Source organism: Columba livia, chromosome 1, assembly GCF_036013475.1.
Source record: "Columba livia isolate bColLiv1 breed racing homer chromosome 1, bColLiv1.pat.W.v2, whole genome shotgun sequence".
In the NCBI taxonomy this organism is placed as follows: domain Eukaryota; kingdom Metazoa; phylum Chordata; class Aves; order Columbiformes; family Columbidae; genus Columba; species Columba livia.
The window spans coordinates 172,163,554-172,186,514 of record NC_088602.1 but is presented as its reverse complement, the minus strand read 5'-3'; the positions used below and the strand labels follow the sequence as shown (position 1 = coordinate 172,186,514).

Genomic DNA, 22,961 nt, shown 5'->3' with positions numbered 1-22,961 from the left:
TGGGATTTGTATAGCTCTGTATTTGAAAGGTGTGTTTTCCAGTACTGTTGCTATCCAGATGAATTGAATTTCAGTTTCTGCTACAAGTGTTCTAGAGGTAATACCTTAGATTTGCAGGGTTGTTAAACATGCCCAAATTCAAGCAGCTTTGTAGTTAGTCCGTCTACACTGAAGTTGCTGGACAATTCCCTCCTCTCCTATGTTGGCTCTCTCAAATGGTACAGATTCCATGGAACACGTGCGCTGTTGAGAAGCAAGGCGAATGCTCTCATGTGCTGCATTACCTGTGGTCCTGAGGTCGAGTTTTTCTATATGATCCATGGTTAGTGCACAGACTGCCATGTAGATGTATATCAAGGAGTGGTTTGTGAAGGTGACTAGTCAATTCTGTAGTGAAGAAATCACCCTGCAGAAAGTTGAAGCTGTGGAAGGGGGGGATGAAGCACAGAGCAGTGTGTGTTAGTAATTGTGTATTAGCTTTTCTGCTGTGAAGTTCTGGGTGAAATAAGGTGCAGGCAGATCTTTCTTTGTAGAAACTAGGTGAGGTTATCATTATACTTTCTGCTTTCATCTTGGTTAGCTATATGGCATGTAAATGTTTCATGTATATACTGTTTTATGTAAAACTATACCTATGTATAGAATTAGCTTAGAAGTTTCAGTGCTAATTGGTAAAATTCTAATGTACATACTTCTCTTGTGAATTTGGTTTTTCTTTTCTCATAGTGTTGTTATTGGGATGTCTAGTAAAGGGAGTTGCTTCAATCTGTAATGTGTCAGTACTGGAAAAAAAAATTAGTTATAAAACAGTCAGTGTCTCTTGATTAGGCAACCTTATGAGGTGGTGTGTTACTGCAGTTTCAATATAACTGCACATTTAGTTAGAAATCTAAGCTTTCATTTAAATAATCTCAAATGTTTGGAGATAAAAATCTTGAAACTGTGAATCAAGAAAAGCCTCATCTACCAGAGTTTGTGACTGAATAGTCAAATAAAACATTTAGGTAGTACGTGTGTCATGGATCTGCTTGGTGATGATTGTTTGATCATTAAAACTTGATGTTGGAGGATGTCTTGAAGAGGAGAGAGCTTCAGGAGGGAGTTTTGTGTAGTTCTGAGGTAGTATATTTTACCCGAGATCTGCCCTCTGTTTTAGGAAGTAAGAGATAGGAAAAAAATTTGTTCTACAGAAGTAATGGGTAATATACATCCTATATAGAGATAGCTGTGTCTAGAACAATGGGATGAATAGCTGGATGGAAGCTGTAGAATGATGGAAAAGATTAGAGGACTGGTAAGTAATTTGAAAATGCGTTCAAACGGGGTTTGTTCTCTTGCGGTTTTGAGTGAGGTTTTTCGTTGGGGTTTTTCCTCCAGTAGAGCTGGTGTATTTCTGCTTGCAGAAGAGATTGAATTTGCGATTAAGCAGTGTCAACTGGAGATCATAGAATAAGTCTAAGAAGCTTAGTTATTGGCTTGAATGAATTTATTAATAGTCAATGATTCAGTTACTTTATTCCTCATTTTCTGCAGAATGGTTGGATGCAAAGTCTCTTGTCCAAGTCACTTATTGCCTTTATCATGTTTATTTTCTCAGAATGCTTTTTTATACATAGATATTGTCTGGCTTGTGCAATCATGGTAGTCATAACGATTATCAGTCATTTTCCCACTTCTTTGCAATGGCTTTCCTCAGTAATTGCTCTGTAGTTCTGCTATTAGATTCACAAATTCTGTCTATACTGAAGATTTACAAATTCTGCAATGCTTCTACCTTACAGCTTAAAGCTATTTGATTCAATTCTTTATTATTAGCTTTTATTTTTCACTCAGCTGTTTTCTATGTGTTACTTCTGGATCAGTAAATGTGTCATTGTGAAGAACTTGTGTCTTATTTGTCTTCATATGATAAATTAAGCATATTTAGCACATAGATATGGGGGGAAGTACCTGATATTAGGAAAAAAACCCCAGTGATTTTCTTTTAACTTTTCTGTCACCTCAGTGCATATAAAATATATTTGCCTGAATTATCTCTGGAATTGCTTTTAGTGATCTGTTTGTTGCGATTTCAGAAATTTTAGTTGTGAAACATTACACTATCTTGGGGAAGGAATAGCAAGAAGTCAGTCTTCAGTTCTAATAGCATTAACTTAGTACAGAGATCTTGATCAAACAGTAACATATATTTCTAATTGTTTGACTAGATGTGGTAGAACAAGACATGGATTCTTGCTGATAGTCTTCCTTAGCATAACATTTATTGTCTCTCCCCCTTTTCAGCTAAAATATGCATCTTAAATTTGTTTGTTCTTTCAGCAAACGATGTGTGGAATAGGGACTGAAGAATTGGTTTTATTTTCTTGTGAATCTAAACTAAACTTTCTGCTACTATCTGATAATAAAAATAGGGGTGCTTTTTGGTACTTGAGCCAGCTGTCACTGTCAGACAAGTAGTTGCCTGTTGGTATTTCTGCTTGTGGAGGAACTAGGGTAACAGTAATAAGAATATTCCGATTGCTGTTCCCTGTCACTTTCTGTGGATAGTAAAACTCTTATACTTCCTTACGTTTTGCTGCTTTACTGTTCATATGCTCTTCGTGTTGCACTTTTTGCTTATTTTTTTTTAATTCTTCAGGGAATTAAGCATGCTTTGCTGCAAAGAGTTGGTCTTATTTTAGGTTTTCTTTCTCCTTTAGAGCCGTAGGCAGTATACTAGATAATTCTTCCCTTTGCTGCCTTATAGCGGTAAGAGGGAGAGGGTGGCTTTGTACTTATTATGGTTTGCATCATGTTGTGGGGAATGTTCTGAGGTTTTTAAGTTTTCATCAGTGTACGGGTTGTGGTTGGAGTTTGGATGTTCTCCGTGTTTACCATGTAGTGAGCTATGGAGATGACCTTTTCCAGTTTCAGCTAGTCAGTACGGATTGCGTTTCTGGGCCTTGCCAGCTTTAGTAGTTCTGAAATCGGATATCTGGCATGTATTTCCTGATTTAATGTCTGTGGATTAGAAAAGATACAATAGACCCTCTGTGAAAAATTCTGGGAAGAAAATTAGTGTTCTGTATGTGACTTCCACTGTTTAAAAAATTTTAAATACCTATTTAAAAGGGTAAAATGGATCTAAAAGTAGCTCTTAACTAGTTTAGCTTCTGTGGAGGAGCATACTGCTTGTCAGGAGAAATGGGAGGTACTGTAAGGCAGCAGTCCTGCTGTATGCTATAGGACACTGGTCAGGATAAATGTGTAAAGTATAAACTGGTAGTTCGTATATTTTGACTCTGTCAGCCAGAAGACTGAAGGCTGAAAAGCTAATTAGCGGATGAAAGGATAAGAAGCAAAGTTGCAAAACAAAGAGTTGATAATTTTAGATAGCCTGTCAGAGGATTAGGCAAAAGGTGATACAATAATATCATGTTGTCTGTGTGAGGGGAAGCCCGCTAAGCTATCTAAATGAATAGTGAAGTGTCATTAGTGTTTTCACTTGCATTTAATTTTTATAATTTCATCATAGCTCTTGACAGTGTTATATAAAGTACTATCATGAAAGCCTCACAAAGGGTTTTTCAGTAGTGTATTAATTTTTTGGTAGTGAAGTCTGTATTAGGATAAGTTTATTCTTTTATGCTGTTCGATTTGGTAGCAGCCTATAGAGAACATAGTTTTTATGAGTACTGTTAACTTTCTTCTGTTACACTTAGAGATTTTCAGATTCGAGTCTTTATTTTGCTAGTTGAAAACACTTCTTCCTGTTCCTGTGATCATCTTGTATCCTAGAGGTGCAGGTTTTTTGCTACTTGAGGCTTTTTTTCTTACATAAAACATTGGTTGTGCCTTGCAGTTCTCTACTGTGTTCTTCATATGGCAAAAGTAAAATTTGTGAGAAAGTTTTACAAGTTAAACTGAAAGTAAGATTTTAAATCAAGAAGCTAAATGTTTGAAAAGCTGTATGCCGGCATTCTTGGTTTAAGACTGGTCTATTAAGTCTACACGTGATGAGAAATGTCTAGGCTGCTCTAAGGTAGTTGTTACCAACCTTCCTGACCCTGTGACCTTTCTTTCATGGCTGTATCACATGGGTGGTAGGAAAGGGATTCACTTCTAGGAGACAGAAGTATCTCTCCAGGGACTGGCCAGTCTGCTGTGGACTTAACATGCTTTCACCCTGGGGGAGCTGTCTAGCGTTAACAGTAGTAGGACCTCTTGTTTTGCTGCTTCTTACAGCCAAGAGATATAAATTACCCAGCAACCCTGTGTCAGCATGGTCTAGTTATAAACTTGTGTGTCTTAAGAGTTGTGTGTGGCAGAAGAGGCACAGGTTGTCCAGCCCTTTGCTTGTGCATATGAAAACCTTTTATTTCTCTCCTAGGACATTTTCTTTTTTATCTTTAGCAATAATCCGATGACTCTCCTTCTGGAGACAATTGAACTTCCATAGAGTACATTTTATTTTCTCACTGCTGCCAGCAGTGGAATCTGCTTTTTGTACAGCAGTACCATAACTCTGTGATTTGAAAGTTTTTCCAGAAGTTAGTTTTTGTAGAAACTTAAGTCACCTTTACAGTCACTTTCTTTACTGATACAGTGAAACACTATTTCAAGTGTCCAAGGCCTCTGTTGCTTTCACACTGTGACTTAAGAAACTGTAAGTTAATATTATTAGGTACAACTAGCTTGAGGAACAATGTTTTTAATACAATCATAGAGAAAGTATAAGTATAAATTTTTTATTAAAATATTTTGTCTCTGAGATAAAGGAGGGGAATGTGTCCCCTCATCCCTGCTTATTACAGAAACTAAAATCTACTTCATGCCAAAATGAATTATGATCCACCCATGACCTGAAGCAGCTGAAAATCACTTTAAGAAAGAAGGCAAATAATATATGTTGCTTGACATAGTTGCTGTACAACATTGCTAGCTACTTCTGTGGTTTTTAGTATGTTTCTTTGTGACTCTTTCCAGGATTTTTATGCATTGAAATTTTTCCTAGATATGTTTGTGTGATTATAATAGTACTGCTGTAAATATAGCAGTTTAGCTCAGTTTTGGGAACACACTTATTCTGAAATTGATATTCGGTGGGGTTTTTGGGGATTTGTTTTGGTGGGGTTTGTTTGTTTGTTTTAAGTTCACCTTTAACTGCTTCTAAGTATGAATCTAAAAAAAAGCACTTTGGCACAAATGTGTGTCCACACAGGAAGTTTTACTCTTTACAACCATTTAAATTTATATCCTTCTGTATATTTTTGGGTTCTGAGAAAAAAAATTTCAAATTAGCTTTCTAACTTTTTCTTTTTGTCAAATGGCTAAGATTCTGCCTTGATGGATTTTAACTGCATTATACCAGATGTCTATTCTTGCAATTAAACATGCAGATGAGTCTTTTTTTGATGAGGTGAACAAGAGTGCAGAAGAATCAAGCCACAGTGCTTGTTTGGAGCTGTTCATCAAGATACAGACCATTTTTTATTGACAGTGTAAAAAAAAAATTTGAATTTTTTCTTACATTAGGAAATTTTTAGCGATGGATACTATCTCATACTAGTATTCCCCAGCCACTCATATTGTCTTTTTTTGGTGGTGATTTTATGAAGGCACAACTCATAACTCTTTAGCTCTTCAAAACAAAGTGAGATGCTAAAACTTCAGTTGAGGGGGTTTTTGATATAGCTGTGCTTTTTGCTTGGGTAAGTGTTGTGGTGCTTCAGGATCTGCTCATCTACTTTCTGTGGCTGGTGTGGTGACAGAATGAAGAACATGCACATTTTAGTTATTTATCTATGTTTCTATTATATTTAACAAAAGATCAGGGGAACGTTACCCATGTTTTTGATGGCACTCACTTTGCTGAATGAGACTTAGAAGGGGAAAAAGGTTTGTGTTTTTTTTTTTTTATTGCACAACCTGGCTTTTTCACTCACCTTTTAAACTACGATGTTGCAGTAAATTCGCTGTCTTTAACTCTCTTTGCTTGGCTTTTTAAATTTTGAGTACATGGAGGAGCAACCAGAACTGGCTTGTAGCTTTCTCTGTTGTTGGAAGTTAATTCCTCGGGTTCTTTCATATTCAAAGGCCAACATGATTTCTTTTCTCCGACCTTGGCAATTCATGTATTGCAGAAAATAGATTCAAATTGAGAAAGACTTCCTGTTGATTGAAAAGTAAATTAGCTTGTGGAGAAGTGTCTCAGGGGTAAAAAGGTATAAGTCCCATTGTGTCAAATACTTTTAGCATTGGCTAATAAGCAATGGAAAATGCTCCTGACAGCGAAACATAGTGATGGCCTCAGGGCAAGAATACAGTGACGAAATTTGTCTGGTCTGTCTCCAGCTCTAACCTTGTATTTATCCAGCTACTGCATAATGTTACTTTACCCAGTTTAATTAACTAGATAAAGTGGTACTGCCCTGTGTATGGATACTGTATATGAGCTTAACCTGCCTCTGCTTCAGCTGAGTATGTAAATAAACTAAAAAGTAACTTCAGTTTTATGAAGTTTTGACTTAAAAAAATAACTGGGAATTTTTATTACTACAGTTTCAGTTTGAATCATAAACGAACAAGAACTAATATAAAAGTGGAAAGCATTGAAACCTGGGAGCAAATTTAAAGAGTTAGGTTTTTAGATATGGGGATAAAGCTAGACTGTGAAAATCAATTGTAATGTATTGCAAGTAGGTAGCCCAAATGCAGGCTTGTATGTTTTTGGTGGAAACAATAAAGATTGATTACTTATCATTTAAATGCCACTTTCAGAGGAAATCAGATGTGAATGTTGAAGAACGATTTTATGCCAAACCCAAGAGACCAAAAATTTAGGGCCCAGACCTCACACGTGCTTGAGCGGGTCCAAAACTCTTCGTGCAAGTAGTTCCACATTCAGTAGGTCTAACTGAGCATGTTTATCAGAGATTGCATTGTTGAAGACCAAGATTGTATTGCTAATAACTTCCATTCTGTTTAAAAAAAAAACTGTTTAAAGCAAACAAAACCATAAAATGAGTGCATTGCCTCATTTCTTTGAAGAAGATTGAAATAAGTGTTGAATATAGAGCAGATTTGTGAAAGTTAGCTTCCTGTTCCTTTCTGAGGTGCTTAAATAGCTGAAAAGTATAATTCAGACTGATGTCAAGCTATAAATATTAATGAAGCTGAACTTGGCAGCTGGTTATGTTGAAAGTTGGTGTTTGCAATTGTTGTTTAGAATGATTTGCTTAACAACTCAGTATTTGTTTTCTTTGACAATAATAGTGTTAAGATGTTGGACTTCTCTGCATATATAATCATGTCAGTAGGAAGTCAAAATGTCTTTTATATAAAAGAAAACCTCAGTTATTAATGATTAGCAATGTGATAAATACAGAACATTCATTTGAAAAATTTTGGGGTGTAAAGTAGCAAAGAGTGCAGTAAAGAACAAAAGCAAATTGTGATTTCAGCTTCCTTTTCCATTACCCTCACCAGCCCTCCTCCTGGCTCTGTCTTGGCTCAGGCTGGCCATAAATACCTACCCAAAGCTGCCTTACAGGCTGTAGTGCCACGACCTAGAACTTCTCTGTGCGCAGCAGGGTATGTATGTTTGTGTCCTGACTGCTGGAGGAGTTGGCACCAGTATTGCCACACTGGTGTGAATTTCCTAACAATGCCTCTCTTATTGTAAAAGATCACAGAACAAAAGGGGTGGTTTAACATGGGAAACTTTGATACTCTTCTAATTATAATATGGGAAGACAGTAAGATCTGAAAAGTTTGAAGGGTGCCGTATCTTCTATTCCTGTATTTGAATTATTTTTAATTTTTAGTAGTGCTGTCTTCAACTTTTATAACTGCTGAAGTTGCCATTTAAATGTGTCAATGGATAAGCCACCCCTCCCTCCCCCTCTCCTTCTCACATGCCTGCTTACTACTTTATCAGTTTTAATTTAGTTAGTACTGCTGGTTTTGATAAAAGTAGTGTTATATAGGACCTCATGGCTGTTACTTGTGGGTCAAGGGAATCCTTAGATCCTGAGTTGGCTTTCATGGTATGAATGATCTGATGGGACGATTCTCTTGAGATGATCATCAAAAAAGGAGTTATTTATAGCTTTCAGGTTTAAAGTTGGGTGAGTGAGAAGCAGACTTCTCTCATAGCATTTTGCTTAAGATGGAGAAAAATGTTTAAAGTTTCTGATCTACTATAACATCCCCCCTCCTTTTTTTTCACCTCTCTTCCAGGAAACTCCAGTCCTCTGGATTCTGAAGACTTTCTGTAATTTAGTGAATGTCCTCAAATAAAGGGTTGCTACCACTGTACTGGTTTTGCTCCAATAGTGCTGAAGCATTGGGAATGCTGGTATACATGGATTGCTGGCACCTTGAGCATCTTGACTGTATCCCCATTTTTGCCACCCGGGCACCATTGAATTACATGATAGTTGTAACAGTTATGGTAATGACTGCTTGTGTGCCATTATGATTCAGAGCATTGCTGCCATTATCAAGCAGAAGCAGTATTAGCAGTGTGAAATAGCTTCTTTTTTGTGCCTGAAAAGCATTAGTTTGCAAGACCCAAGAGAACAGAAGACTAACAATTCAAAAATGAGTTTTTTCTAGTAATAGTTTGTTTCAAACTTTCCTAAAAAAAATTCTTTCATTATGTTGGCTGGGTAAAACTTTGATACAGAGTGGAAAAGTAGCCAGCATTCTCAACTTGTGTCTTAATTGCTAGGTGCTCCAGTCACCACCAAAACTCTTACTATGCTGCTGACTGTCACGAAAACACTTTAAAGCAAAACTTTTTCAAAAATACACTTTTCAATTTATTTTTTCATTTAGTGGGAGAAGGAATGTTTAGCACCTTAGGTACTGTTTATGTAAATGTTTTGGAACACTGGGAAGGTGGTGATGCAATGTTTTGTCTTCAGCTCACATTTCAAGGCTGTCTTCACATTCGAGAGTTAGAAACAGGGTTTTCTAAATAGAAGGTCTGACTGAGGACCATTTTTGTGCAGTCTAGGACTGCCTTTCCTTCCTGTGCTTTTGAAACTGATGAGCTGGTAGCCATGTGATGAAGTGAAGAAAGTTTTTGTTTTTTAAATATTATATAGACATGAATTAAGAAAAACTACTGGTTTGCTCAGAAAAAGCTCCATAAATGTGATTTAAGAAGTATCCTTTTGTACTTGTTTCTCATGTCCTCCTTAATACTGAGCCAAAAAGGGAGACGTTCTTTAACAAAAAAAATCCTAAACTCACTAATGAATGGGATTTCTTGAGAAGACAAAGTAGTCCATTTAGCAAATAAACCTGACACCTTCAGGAGTGTTGTATTGTATGAAAGTGATTTGATAAGTTATGTTTAGGCTGTTGATGTGAATAGACTCAAGTGCTATGAATTTGGGCTTGTGTTTTGTACATACAGGTTAATGACATAAGTCCTATATAGTCCTTCTATGCTCATGTTCCCTTCTGCCTTACAAGAAGACCACTGTACATGATTTCTTTTCAAAGTTCTAGTTATTTATCTTGCCATTGAAAGTGGCTGTGTCATATCTATATTAACAGCTGAACCGTTTCCCGTATAGTACAAAAACCATCAGTGCAGAGAAGTTAATATTGAACAAAACATGAAGCCAACACTGAATTAAACATAATGGCCATTTTATCCTTTGTCACATTTTGCTGTAGAACACCACAGTGATTTTGTGGAGTATTCAGCTGCCATTGCTAAGTGCTGTTCCCTGGATTTTTAATTGTGAATAAGAGGCTGAGGATTTCTGCCTATTCCCGTTCTTCCTAGCTGCTTTTTTTAGAGTAATGTGTTTAGTTCCTTTTTCCTTGAGGTGCATCCTTCCTGGATGCACTCAACCAATACAAAGAAATTATTCTAAACAATGTGAAAGACAGAGGCTCTAAATCCTGTCTAAAGCACCAACAACATCTTTCCTTCTCCTACCAAATTGTTTCTAATTGATTACAAGTTCTGTTTCCCTTTTCAGTCTTGAAATGTAAAGTGGAGAAGAATGACCACAGGGAGACCTTATTGTCTTGGATAATTTTTATAGTAAAGCATGACTGTTACAGTAACAGTGTGATGTAGATGAAAACATTATGGAATTTTCTGTATTGTTTTGAAGTAATGAATGACTTTAAGCTGACTTCCAAATATCCATATATATATAACATATATATGATGTATGTAATGTTTTTGTGTAGTTGCATCAGCAGCTGGTGTTTGTGAGATGGTGTTTTTAGACAGCTTGAGGCCTTTTGAGTAGAGACTGTGCTCTTGGTTGCTTTATCAGAAACATTCCACAACTTAAGTCAGAACAAAGTTAAAAATTAAAATTTGCTGCTGTTAAATATTTGCTGATCAGCAAAAGGGTAGTTAAACCACGGTGACAGCAAAGACCCCCTTTTTGTCTCCAAATGTACTGTTGCTAGTCAGAAATTGTTTGAATTGAAATTGTGTCCAGAAAGCTCTTAGTTAATGCTAGAAGCTCAGGAAAAAAAGTTTATGGCAGCTGGTCCAATGACAGGAACAGTTTGTCACTTGATAATGCTGTACATTTAAACATGAGCAGTAGCCAACAAGATGATGAAGTGAATTTAGAAATGTCACCTGTTGGTTGCCTTCACAACAAACCTTTATTTTATGGTGTCTGGGAATGGCAGTGGGAATAATTTAGATTTTAGTAATATTAACTTGGTTGTATGGTGGTAAACCAGTAGTTCTGGACCTCTTTTCATTCCTGGAAGTGGGTTACATTTTGCAAAACCAAAATTGAAGTATTTCATTCTAGCTGTGGTTAAGACATGGTGGTGGATTCTGAATTATTTGAAATTGGCTTGAGCGTTAGCCACTTCAGTGCTGCTGATAGGTTGTTCTGTCAAAATATAATTAAATACCTGAGAATTGGTAGGTAATGGAATTTATTTTTACACAGAATATTTATTATTCAGGAGTTATTGTAGGATTATGTAATCACTTTCCTTGAACACACTTGTGTGTGTTCACTCAGTTCTTATACAAGAAACCAGTTTCAATCCATGTTTTTTTCCCAGTTGTGAGTAGAAATTGTATTTTTAGAGCTTCCTACTGTTCTGTCATATCTCAAAGTAGGAAATTCCGTCACACATGCTACCAGTGTTTACTGTTTCTCCAGATTTGGATGGGAAGCTGACGGGGGTAGAATTTGAAGAAAACATTTTCGTGATGGCAGCCTGTTCCTTTCAGTTCTGTGCACCTGAAATATTTCGCCGTTCCTACAGAGACAGCTTATGTGAGGTGACCAGAAAGGAGATATTTGCTGTAAGTGAAGATCTTGGTGCACAAATGTGGGAAGACATGGTGCACTCTAAAAAATATTTGAGGAAAAAAGCTAGTCTAGGAGTACTGACTCTGTACAGGATATTCTGCTGCTTCATAGATTCCCTAAGCCAGCTAAGCAAATTGCTGCACTTGACTATATTAAAATGAAAAATACAGAATATTTTGGGGCTTACACTATATATGCACACAGTTCTAGTCTGTCAGGGCAGGGCTTAATTTATGTAAGCCAGGAGTATGTAGGTATAATGAAATGTTTCTGTTCTTGCAAGATAATAGAGACTGAGTCTGATCTTTCAGTGTGCATGGGTGCCTGAATTAATAAGTAAGTGTTGTAGATAGCTGATTAATACTTGGTTAGAAACTGTCACAGTTCTTGGAGGAAAGGGGCAGGCATTAGAGAAATAGTGCGTAAGTTGTGGGTGGGTTTTTGGTTTGTTTGTTTTTCCTTTTCTTCCCCTCTGGCTACCTAATCACACTGCATCTGCTTTCCTGGCTAAATTTTTTCCTCTGCAGTCCAGGCAACAGGTTGATGAATCCTAAAGCCCTGGCTGCCAGCAGTAGATGATTACTCTAAGGATTTGAATTAGGAGGAGATGTATGCATGATATTTAGATTTGTTCTAACTGTGGTAGACATGGAAATCCTCCTTGTCGTAACATCTTTGCAGTCCTACTCAGCTACATGTCACAATCTGTCTTTAAACCAACTGTTTCACTGGATTCTACCCACTCGTGCCACTTTGCTAATTAATGTCGTTATTGCTCTGTGAACTGGCTGAAGGAAAGAAGCCAGAGAGTTGTGGTCAATGGGGCAGAGTCTAGTTGGAGGTCTGTATCTAGTGGAGTGCCTCAAGGGTTGATACTGAGACCAGTACTATTCAATATATTCGTCAATGACTTGGATGAGGGAATAGAGTGTATTGTCAGCAAGTTTGCTGATGACACAAAACTTTGAGGAGTAGCTGACAGGCCAGAAGGCTGTGCTGCCATCCAGCGAGACCTGGACAGGCTGGAGAGTTGGACTGGGAAAAATTTAGTGAAATATAACAAGGGCAAGTATAGAGTCTTACATCTGGGCAGGAACAACCCCAGGTTCCAGTATAAGTTGGGGAACACCCTGTTAGAGAGCAGTGTAGGGGAAAGGGACCTGGGGGTCGTGGTGGACAGCAGGATGACCATGAGCCAGCACTGTGCCCTTGTGGCCAAGAAGGCCAATAGCATCATGGCGTGTGTTAGAAGGGGGGTGGTGAGACTGCATCTGGAATATTGTGTCCAGTTCTGGGCCCCTCAGTTCAAGAAGGACAGGGAACTGCTGGAGAGAGTCCAGCGCAGGGCAATAAAGATGATTAAGGGAGTGGAGCATCTCCCTTATGAAGAAAGGCTGAGGGAGCTGGGTCTCTAGCTTGGAGAAGGGGAGACTGAGGGGCAAACCTCATTAATATTTATAAATATGTAAAGGGTGGGTGTCACGAGGATGGAGCCAGGCTCTTCTCAGTGACAGAACAAGTGGCAGTGGGTACAGACTGGAACACAAGAGGTTCCACTTAAATTTGAGAAGAAACTTCTTCTCAGTGAGGGTAACAGAACACTGGAACAGGCTGCCCAGGGGGTTGTGGAGTCTCCTTCTCTGGAGACATTCAAAACCCACCTGGACACCTTCCTGTGTAACCTCATCTAGGTGTTCCTGCTCCGGTGGGGGGATTGGACTAGATGACCTTTTGAGGTCCTTTCCAGTCCCTTACATTCTGTGATGTGATTCTATGATAGGTGTAAATTTATCAGAGGTTGAGTAGACAGTCAGTCTTCCTGTCTTATATTTACTGGAAGTTAGACGGAGACTTTTTTCAGTTAGCAGTAGGAATCCATACTCCTCTTCATGAATAAGATTCTATGATAAGTCAGATTACTGGCATAATTAGTAACAGTTATCACTTCTTATGTGGAGATGTTAGTCGTACATAAGCATGTAGTGGTTTGGCTGGAACTTTGAATGCTTTTGGTAGATACTAATGCTACGGTATTTCAGTATCCAGCCTGCAACAACCCCTTTTCTGGGAAAAGCTGGTTTTTGGCCAGCTTCTGCAATGTTTCCTATCCTCTAACTCCAGATCCTATGCCATCAAAAACCACACAAACACTTCATTAGTCTTGGCTGATACTCTCATTGGATGAAGGTATGTGTCAGAAATGCATGATAAAACTGCTAAGTCAACAGCAGCCTTTTACTCCACCTATAAAGCATTATGTACTTGGCTGCACAGGATAATAATAGTGTGTTAAATGGTGGTGTTGGATATTTCTGAGGCGTTTTAGGGAAATTCTTTTTTTTTTTTTCCTGTAGTTTTGGAAATCAATAGGGAAAATTGAAAACTCATGGACGACAGAGTGGGTTACTCTTACCTCTGCATATTAGTTTCAAAATATTTCAGTAGTGGAAGTATTTATTAATATTTATTATTTATTAAATATTAATTCTTAACATTTCCTTAATCTTCTATTGTCTAATGAAGCCAGGTAAATGCAACTTGCTTTACCTAGTTAGCTAAGATGAAAACAGTGCTTTTTTCAATGGAGGAAATATTACAAAGTGGTAAATGTTATGGCTTCTTACTCTTTTCAGAGTATGCATTCACTTAGTGTAAAAGTAATCACAAGTGAATTTTATTAGACTACTGTCTCCAGTGCCTTAGTTTTTAACAATGATTTAAAACACCTTGTCTGGTAAAAACATCCTCCATTTAGGCATGAACTCTAAGGTTGCTGGTACTTTTGAGATATCATAATATTAAGGTGATGATGTACTTAGTGTAGATTTTCACTTGAAAAACTACTTCAGAGTAATTGAGAAGACTGAGCATGTTGCACCTGGGCTTTGATAGTGTTCTGACTGCACGGTTATTTCCGGATAAAAACCAAACATTTCTATTTTGTACCTATACATAGTAAGTAAACAGTTTAAAACTGTTGTGAAAAGGTTAATATGATGATTATTAATGAGAAAGTTGTAACTTGCTGCCAAACAAATACAATTTTCAGCACATGTAGAATTTACAATTCATAGTTTAAATGGTGGCATTCATTTTAAGAGGTATTCCTGTTATACCTATGAGGAAATGTAAGCTGTTTTTTTTCAAGTGGTTCTGCTGGCAAAGTTTACAGAAACTCTGATAGTGACAGGAAATCCTTGGAAGGGGAATCTCCTCTTCAGTTGTCAGTTCGAGGTTTCTGTTGTGCAGCCCTATGTAAGGTACATTGTTAAGACTTAAATGTCAGGCTGGTTAACTATAGTATTTAGTGAAGATTCAGAGCAGGCTAATCAACCAGCAATCTAAATACTATAGATAGAGGTATAAAATACCTCTTAAATAGTTCGGCGGGTCACAGGATAAAGATTCCTATTTTTTTTCTCAAAGCTGTTGGTTGAAGTTGTGTGGTGATGGGTGATAAGATTGTTAATTGCTTCTGAATACTTAGGTTTTTAGCATTTTCTCTGAGGTAGTTAAAGATACATTTCCAGCAGTGGTGCCACTTTATTCTGTAAACACCTAAATTTGCCAAAACTTGAGCCTAAATTTGAGGCTAAGGCTCAACAAGTAAAAGCAAGTAAATGTAAATTTTTTGCCTTTGAAGAATAATTTCCTTTACTGGGGGTGGCAGCTGAAGTGAAAGAATAGTGAGTAGAAAGGTACTTATCTCCATAACTCTAACCCTAACTGGAGCTCTTTCCCCACATCTCCCCGGAGCGGGGTCGGGGTATTGCTTTAGTTGCGATTCCGATTTTTTTGTTTACTCTGCATGACTTTATTAAAATTAATATGGCTTTTTCTAAATTCTTTGGCAATAAGGATGATTGAGCTGTGGAGACAATTTACTTTAGTTTTTGTATGGTTTTTTATCTAGTAATGCCAAGAGTTGACTGACCTTTTAACTTTTTTTGTCTCCTTTTTAGGGTTTCGTTTTTGCACTGAATGTAGCCAGGACGGATCCTAGTGGGCTTTGGCAGCCCTCGGAAACTGTCAAAGGTAAAAACAGACCCAAGTTCACTATTGCTTTCTTGAAAGTTGGAGATGAGAGGAACATTAGGCTATAATAGTTCTTAACCAACTATAAGATATGTTGCTGTTTTTATATACTTTCTAGTATGTTATTTCCTGTGAGCTTGTATGTGAAGTTGTTTCTGTAACTTTTATGTGATTTGTTTTTGTCAGCTGAAGTTGATGCATATCATGATTTTATTTGAAAATTAATTAATTTATGATGAGATTTTAAAGTCACTGGTAATGGTAAGTGATTAGTTCCTACAAGAAATGAAGTTACACTCAAGTTGTTTTTTATCTTCTGGATGCTCCTGCTTTCATCTCAGTATTTCTCAACTTGCATTTAAAATGACAAAAAATATTCTGTTCTTTTTCCATATGTTAAATTTTGTTACTTTTGTACATTTGTAACAAACTCAATGTAAAGCTGTAACAATTAGATATAATATGGCTAGACCATCTGTTAAAAATTAACACTTTTTTCTCTGTGTATCTGGATAGAGACTAATGATTGCAATCATGTATCAATACGATTGTGTTAAATATGCAGCAGGTCATTTAAGACAGAGTTCAGTACAATACTGCCTTTTTCTAACTACTTTTATTCAAGTATGCCGTGTATACTAGATGACCATTTTTAAAGAGCACTAGTGTGCCTGTTTTGCTTTGTTCTCTTGTGGGAGATTTTGGGACCTACCTTCAATTTATGCTTACTGTCTGTAATGGTGACAGTTTGCACAGCCTTACTGTCCTTCAAGGGTGTTCCAGTGGGAAATAACCAATTTAGACTTTGGAATTCACAGGAAGTCCTCTTCCTAAGGAGGACCTTGTGTTTCTGAATGGTGGGTATTTCTACCTGGGGAAAATTAGGTTTGAGTGGTATTGATTTTGAGGGCTTTATAAGTATATGAAAATTTGGATCAGGTTTTACTTGCAGAGTGTGCTAGAATGCAATAGTCAAGAGACATTATCCATAAAGTGCTCTGCACTGTTGTGCTTACACTGAATTTATGACTTGTAGCTGCATCCATTGTCCCGATACCACTGAATGAAATGTCTACATCTTTGCTGCAGAAAGAGGCAAAACATAAATATTACTAAATATCAAATTAGATTGTCCCAAAGCCATATTGTTTTATGACAAGATGATATTGTAGTAGGCAGTATTGTAGTTCGTAAGAGCTGCAGCTAGTTCATATAAGTGAGCATTTTTTGGATAACAGATTCTCATCACTGTATGATATTTTAAAGAGTTAAATAAAAATTGTTCCTAACTTAAGACATGTATCTGCGACATCATATGTGGACATATCTGTGTACTGCAATTTGTCAAACCTTCCTTGAGTCCTCACTCAAACTGAAGTTGGTTAATTTTTTTTGAAGACATCAGATGAATAAAAAGATTGGGGGATTTCAGTTCCATCAGAAGTAGTTTTGGTGGGTATATGCAAGAATGGAAGAAGAGGATTATCATACCTCTCGCCTTTTCCAAGAGTGACTTTGTTGATAGATGTCTGATCTGAAAATCTAAAGGGACTGTCTGTAAATTTTATATGTTTTTATCCCTTGGGAACTTGGCCTATGGCATAAATATTGGAAATAAGTAAATAAATGCTTTTTGGCATTTGGCCTTTTTTCCAGTCCTATAGGATTCTAGTACAAATTCTGATTGCCTGCTGGTTCTCTGTGTACAACATACATTACCGTATGTGTGAGCCTTAGCCCCCTGCTCAGAAGCTGGTGAGCTGAAGAGGCAACGTCAACAACATGGAATAATTGTGTTATTTCTTCACTGCTGGCACTAAGCAGTTACTTTGGCTGAGAAGCTGTAAATGACTGCTGCAAATGTCTGCCATAGAGGTAGTTTCCAATGGATTCAGAAATCCCCAAGTGTCTGCTTTAAGCAATAAATAAACTTGAAATGCAGCACTCTTGTTCCAGTGGCCATGGGAATCAAGGATTCATGTATGCAGAAAGAATATAAAAGTGATGGTATTGAATTGTAGTTTGTTGCTTGATGGTTTGTGTCCTGGAAGAAACCAGAAGCACATGCAGTGGAGAAAAATACAGTGGAAAGGGTAGTGTTCAGCAAAACTTCCTCTTGCAACACCTCTTGCAGTCTGTGGCTTAGTTTTTCTATGCCAGCTGCAAGCTTTTTTTTAGTGGATTTTCTTCCCCCCTTGTGAAGTTTTCCAGTAAATTACGCAGCCTTTTAAAACTCCCGTCTTGTTGCCATCCCCCGTGAGTTCACTCTAACTCAGCATTGTATGAAGTAGTATGATATGTGTTTTGAACATTAAAGCTGATAAAACATGAATTCTGGGACAAATGAAGAGTAAAACTCTCTTCCTTCCCCATTACACTATCTCAGAAGATAACCATAGTGTTTTTTTCTGGGGTTCGTATTTTGAGTTCTTCCAGCACTCTGAATGAAGAGTGACCTGTCCTTGAAGTACTCTTGGCCTGACCTGACTGATCACCGATCCTGTTTTATTTTATAAGCACTTTTATTTTTTTTAATGCTTCTGTAGCTCAAGTTCAGTCTTGCTTATGTCTCTGATTTGAAGCAAATTAAGCATTACTGCAATCCTTATGGCCAAAAATGTTTTGGCTGCTAGACATCAGACTGTCTGTCTAACAAGCTGTAGAGCTTCTCAGTTGCTTGAATCCAATATTGCAAAATCCTGCTCAGAAACTCCCAGCTCCCGAAGCTCTGGAGTGGGTTTGAGGAACTGAGCATGGTGAAGCACCATGGACAGAGACCGCTGCTCTGTCCTGCTCCACAGCAGAGGGTGGCCTGGCAGCGAGAGAGGCTCATTATTTGCAGGAGGATCTTGGTGTAGATACATGCTACAAGTCTTATTTAGCGTTTGATACATGTGATTTTTGATTATATGCTGCAGACAGAATAGTTGGTGAGGATTTGGGTGAGAGTTCAGTTTTATCCTCATTCCTCTTTCCCCAGAAAAGGAAATTACTGTGCTGGAAGTCTTTACAGCTCTCATGTTTTGCATGAGAATATATGATATTACTGAACATAACAGCTTGTTGGTTATAAGACTTAATAAGTTGTACGTAACATTTTTAGCCTGAGGCTCCTTATGTTTGTAGAACATATTCTTCATTCCTCGTGTCAACTTCATAGCTGTGAAAGACGTTGTCTACCTGTGCAGAACATACAGAAGATGTTTGCAGTGCAGACAGCCTTACCTTATGAATAGGCTTTAACTTTGAAATGAAGGAGGTGCATCTAGATTAACAATTTCCAAGCTTTCTCTTTTTGGCCTCATTACTCTTTGCACTCCCAAAGCTGTCAGTTTCCAGGCTTAGAATTGCTGCTGTGAAGGTGACTGTAGAGTCAGCAGCTCTGTAGCTGAGGCACAAAAATTGCGATACTTCAAATAGATTTTAAATGCTGGTGCAGTTGAAGAGTTACAGCATCTTGAGATGCACAGCTGTTAAAGGCCAACAGCTCTTGGCTTTAAGCGAGTTTTTAACTTGGTGTGAGCCCTTACTTTTGATGTACCTGGCATGTTATGGATCTGCTGATACCTTATATCTTGCATGTTGAGACAGAGAGATTCCTGCTGAATTTATGCTGGTGTGTTTGATCTCCTAAATTGATTAATCCATTACCTCTGGAAGATGGGTTATCCTCTAGAGTAGAAGACATTCTAATTTTTGTAACCAAAATCTCCCTAGCTGTATTGCGTTCTTCCCTAAGTTATTTCACAATTCTAAGAATGTAGCTTGGTATGTAGCTTTTTGTTCAGTTGGAACTGCATTCACACTGTGAAACAAATTTCAAAATAAGTTACAAAGTACTGTTGAATATTTGAAAATACTGGGAGCTGTTGACCTGAATTAGACTGAAGATGTTGTCTTAAAGATGAATGACTTTATCAGTTCCCTGAACCATTTAGAACCTATAATGTATTTATTTCTAAAATGAAGTCAAGGAAAAATTCCCTAGATTAAATTCCCTAAATTAGGAATCCAGAGGTACTGTGAGATTATGGCAAGTCTAACAGTTTTCAAACTAATAACATTTAGATTGTCTGTAAGCCAGATCTGTGAAGCATATATTTGCACAAAAGCTATTTCCTAGTGAGTAAGAATTGTTAGGCTCTAGTATGTGTGATTATTCCTTACTGACTGTAGCTTTAATGAGTAAACACAATTAATATGTTAAGTACTCAGCAATGACATATTTAAAAACTAAAAATTAAAGTATTTTCCTGTTTTTTCTTTTCCTCTTAATTAAGTAGAGTTATATCTTATCCTGAAAAACAGTCATGTTACTTGTTTACGTAAAACATATAAATTCAGTGAATATGCGCAGAATGGGAACATTAAAAGTCATGGCCTGGAATTGTTATTTATGTGCACTGCAATCTCACATAACACTGTTAAAGGCAGAAAGATCATTATTTTAAAAATATGTCTTTCTTTTTCATCTTTTAGGCAGTATTTTGCATTTCTGCAGAGCTTTGCACAGATACCGTTCCCATGCAAACTGATGAGGGAGAAATACTGGAGGAAGGCAGTCCCAAGGTCAGTGAGGTAAATGTCGCTGTGTTTCAGAGGAAGAGCTTGCTTGGCTGAAATGGGAGATACATGGAGTGAACACTAACTGTGGATGGTATTTTTAATTAATACCTGTATGCAAGTGAATAATATTTATTACTCTGGAGATATTTTAAAAAGTAGTCTTTAAAGGCTTTTTTGCTTTCTACTAAGGATTGGAACATGTATCTTTGGGCTTTCCCAGGAAGGAAAGAGGAAACTCCTGTAAAGAAATACTAACCTTGGTTGTACTCAGTTTGTTAGAGCTGGAAGGGCTTGCCAAGCTTTCTGTCCTACCCACCCACCCTCTCAACCAACTTAAAGAATTAGGCATGTGGGCCTGTAGGTGCAGGTGTCAGTGTTGGGAATTACTGTCTGGTCTATTTTCAAGGTGTTCTTCTGCTTGTTTCCTTGTACTTGATAGCATGTGCTTTGTTGTGAGACCGGACAGTATGTTGCTTTTAAAGGTACCTCTGAACCAACATAGCTTGTTGGGAGAAGATGCTATAAAGTGTGCTGTTGAATAATGTTGGTTGTGTCCTGTTTTGTGCTTACTTCTGAAGATCTAGATGTTCAGTCGTTAATAACTTTGGTGTATGCATCATGATATAGTGATGATCATATTCTTCAACAGGGTTATAAACTTTTATTTTATAGCCCTGACTATCTCAACAAGTTAGTGTTGTCTTTGCAGCTGATCTCTGTTTAAAATATGGCTCCTGAATTTCACAAGCATATAAATCATATAGCTTGCTTGTAGTTTTGTGTATGAGACTGGCTGAAAAAAAGCAAAAAAATAGAGGACTAGCTTTCTTTTTTTTATTGTCTGTGTGGCAGGAAGTAAATTGAAGTAACTGTCTTGTGAGAGTTATTCTTTTCCTCCAAGGAAAAGTATGCTTTCCTCTGGCGTTCTTAATTCTGGTTGTAGTGGCAAAGCTCATACCTCTTTTCCAGCATTAGGTGTTAAAAATATGTAGTGAGCTTAAATTTAAAAAAAAATATTGTAGACTGACTTCAAATACTGAAGTGCATATGCAGTATTGCTTTGAAGTAATTGTTGTTTAGAGAACGTGGGAGATTTGGAATTGTACATCTGGTAATCTGTGTTATTAATCAAAGAGCTATATAGGATCAGTATATATTAAATAAAAAAAAGTCTCATGACTGCATCTAGTCCTTCTTCCCATCCTGTGGTGTACAGGAGTACTCACTGAAGTGTATTTTTCAGTGTTTCTTTAGTATGTAAATAATTACGCTCTCTTCCCTGGTCTCAGGAGAGCTTTATAGCTGTAACGATTGAAGAATTTGTCCTAGAAAAATTTAGGCAATGTATATTCCACGATATTGTCTTGTATCATGAAAGTGATGTCCTTAATTTCCAAATGTTTACATGATCTAGTGAGCCATTTTCATAAAGATATGTTTTTCTAAGAAATATTTTATAACGCTTAACTAATATAGTTCAGGTTTTTTCCTTTTGTCAGTGCCTCCTCCAGGCTGATGACAGGAGTATTTTTGGAAGAAGTTAGTTTTGTGTTTCAAAGACACTAATATAATTGCGTATTCATTCGTATTCTATTCGAAGCTTTCATTTCTCCCCTTTTACCTGTTCCAAAACACCAATCTGTAAATAAAAGCTAAATACATAATTACTGTTATGCTTATTATTCAGATCAGTGGATCTTTTCTTCTGTGTTTTTCTAGAAGTTTGATGGGGGGGGGTTTGTTTGTTTGTTTTATTTTTCTTTTATACCCATATTTAAGTACCAGCAATCCTTTTGGTCCACACTCAGTTTACACTCTGTTATCAAAAATCCCATAATTTACCTATACTTTTGCCTTCACTGGAAATTATTTTTGAGCCTGTAAATAATGTCTAGAGATGCTGTCATCTTCTATCATTTTCTTTTCTATTAACTTTCAAGAAGGACTTGGAACACTTCATATGTGAGCAGCTCCTTTGAAGCTCTTCTCTTAAACACCATAGGAGTTGAGTCTGCAGCTCATAGGTCTTATGAGATTAGTTAATGCTGATTAAGTGCATTCCAGCTACTTCAGTGACAAGAAGTTTGATTATATCATATATGAGGTCAGATTAAGGCCCCAATCCTAGCCTTTGTTCTGAATAATTAATTTATAGCCAAAAAGACTTTTGCATGTGATACAAAGAATGAAATTACTGTTTATGGTGATTTGTAGCATCCTTTATTTGCTGCCTCAGAATAATTATGACAGAAAAGTGGGCAAGCTTTCCATTTTGAAATTATTTCTTCAGTCTTGCAGGACTTTATTAAAGCTATTGTTGCAAAAGATGGAGGAAAATATTGTAGAACTTATTTTTATGCTTTTTTTGTTTCTATCTTAAGATACAAACTTAACAAAATATAAGTTAAAAACCACTTCATGTTCAAAAGACAAAGGCTTAGGCCTACATGCTGGAATTACTTGGTATCAGCTACACTTAAAGCATTTCTCTTGAGTAGTAGATGGTGTTGCTGTGACTATGCTTGATAATTCTGGGATTTTCTTTGTCACAATGCAGCATGCCCAGACATCTGGTGGGTGCTTCCCTCCTGTTCAGAATTTCTTTCTTACTTAGTTTTGGTCTTGTCGAGAAGTGCAAGACCTACATTTGGGGCTCTTGGAGAGTGTTCCTGTTATCACTTTGACTGAATTTAAGTTGAAAACCGCTTGAACAAGCGGACATGGAAAATTGTCTTTAGACTTTGTAACTGAATCCCTTCCATACTGTATTATTTTTCCGAGCACTTTGTAGAAATATCACCTGGCAATCACTTCTGACACTACCTTAAGCTTACCTTAAGTTGAAAATTGATCCATCTTATTTTCCATAAGTATGCATTGAACTTGAGGGGGAAAACAAGAAAATATGCTAACTTCTAGAGAGATCTTCATTATGTTGATATCAGGGTGTTTTGTCTTTTATCATCATGGCAAGACATGCTCGTAATTTATCTTTGTAAACAGTAAGACTTACTGCATGAAGCTCTGTACCTCAGAGTGTGAATAACTGATCCTTTT

The 22,961-nt window shown here is 37.1% G+C and overlaps 1 protein-coding gene across 21 annotated transcripts in view; it reads left to right on the top strand.

The window, feature by feature from the left end:
- The window catches only part of TNRC6B (trinucleotide repeat containing adaptor 6B), a 141,934-nt gene that overhangs the window by 1,673 nt on the left and 117,300 nt on the right, over positions 1 to 22,961 (top strand). For 15 of the 21 annotated variants that reach the window (XM_065046525.1, XM_065046553.1, XM_065046685.1 and 12 more), the window contains exons 2-3: positions 15,266 to 15,338; positions 19,818 to 19,916. In XM_065046525.1, the coding sequence (XP_064902597.1) occupies positions 19,863 to 19,916 (54 nt within the window). In that variant the 5' untranslated portion in view covers positions 15,266 to 15,338; positions 19,818 to 19,862. Of the gene's footprint in view, positions 1 to 8,557; positions 11,297 to 15,265; positions 15,339 to 19,817; positions 19,917 to 22,961 lie in introns of those variants that run through there. The other 6 variants (XM_065046668.1, XM_065046561.1, XM_065046528.1 and 3 more) reach the window with 4 other exon arrangements.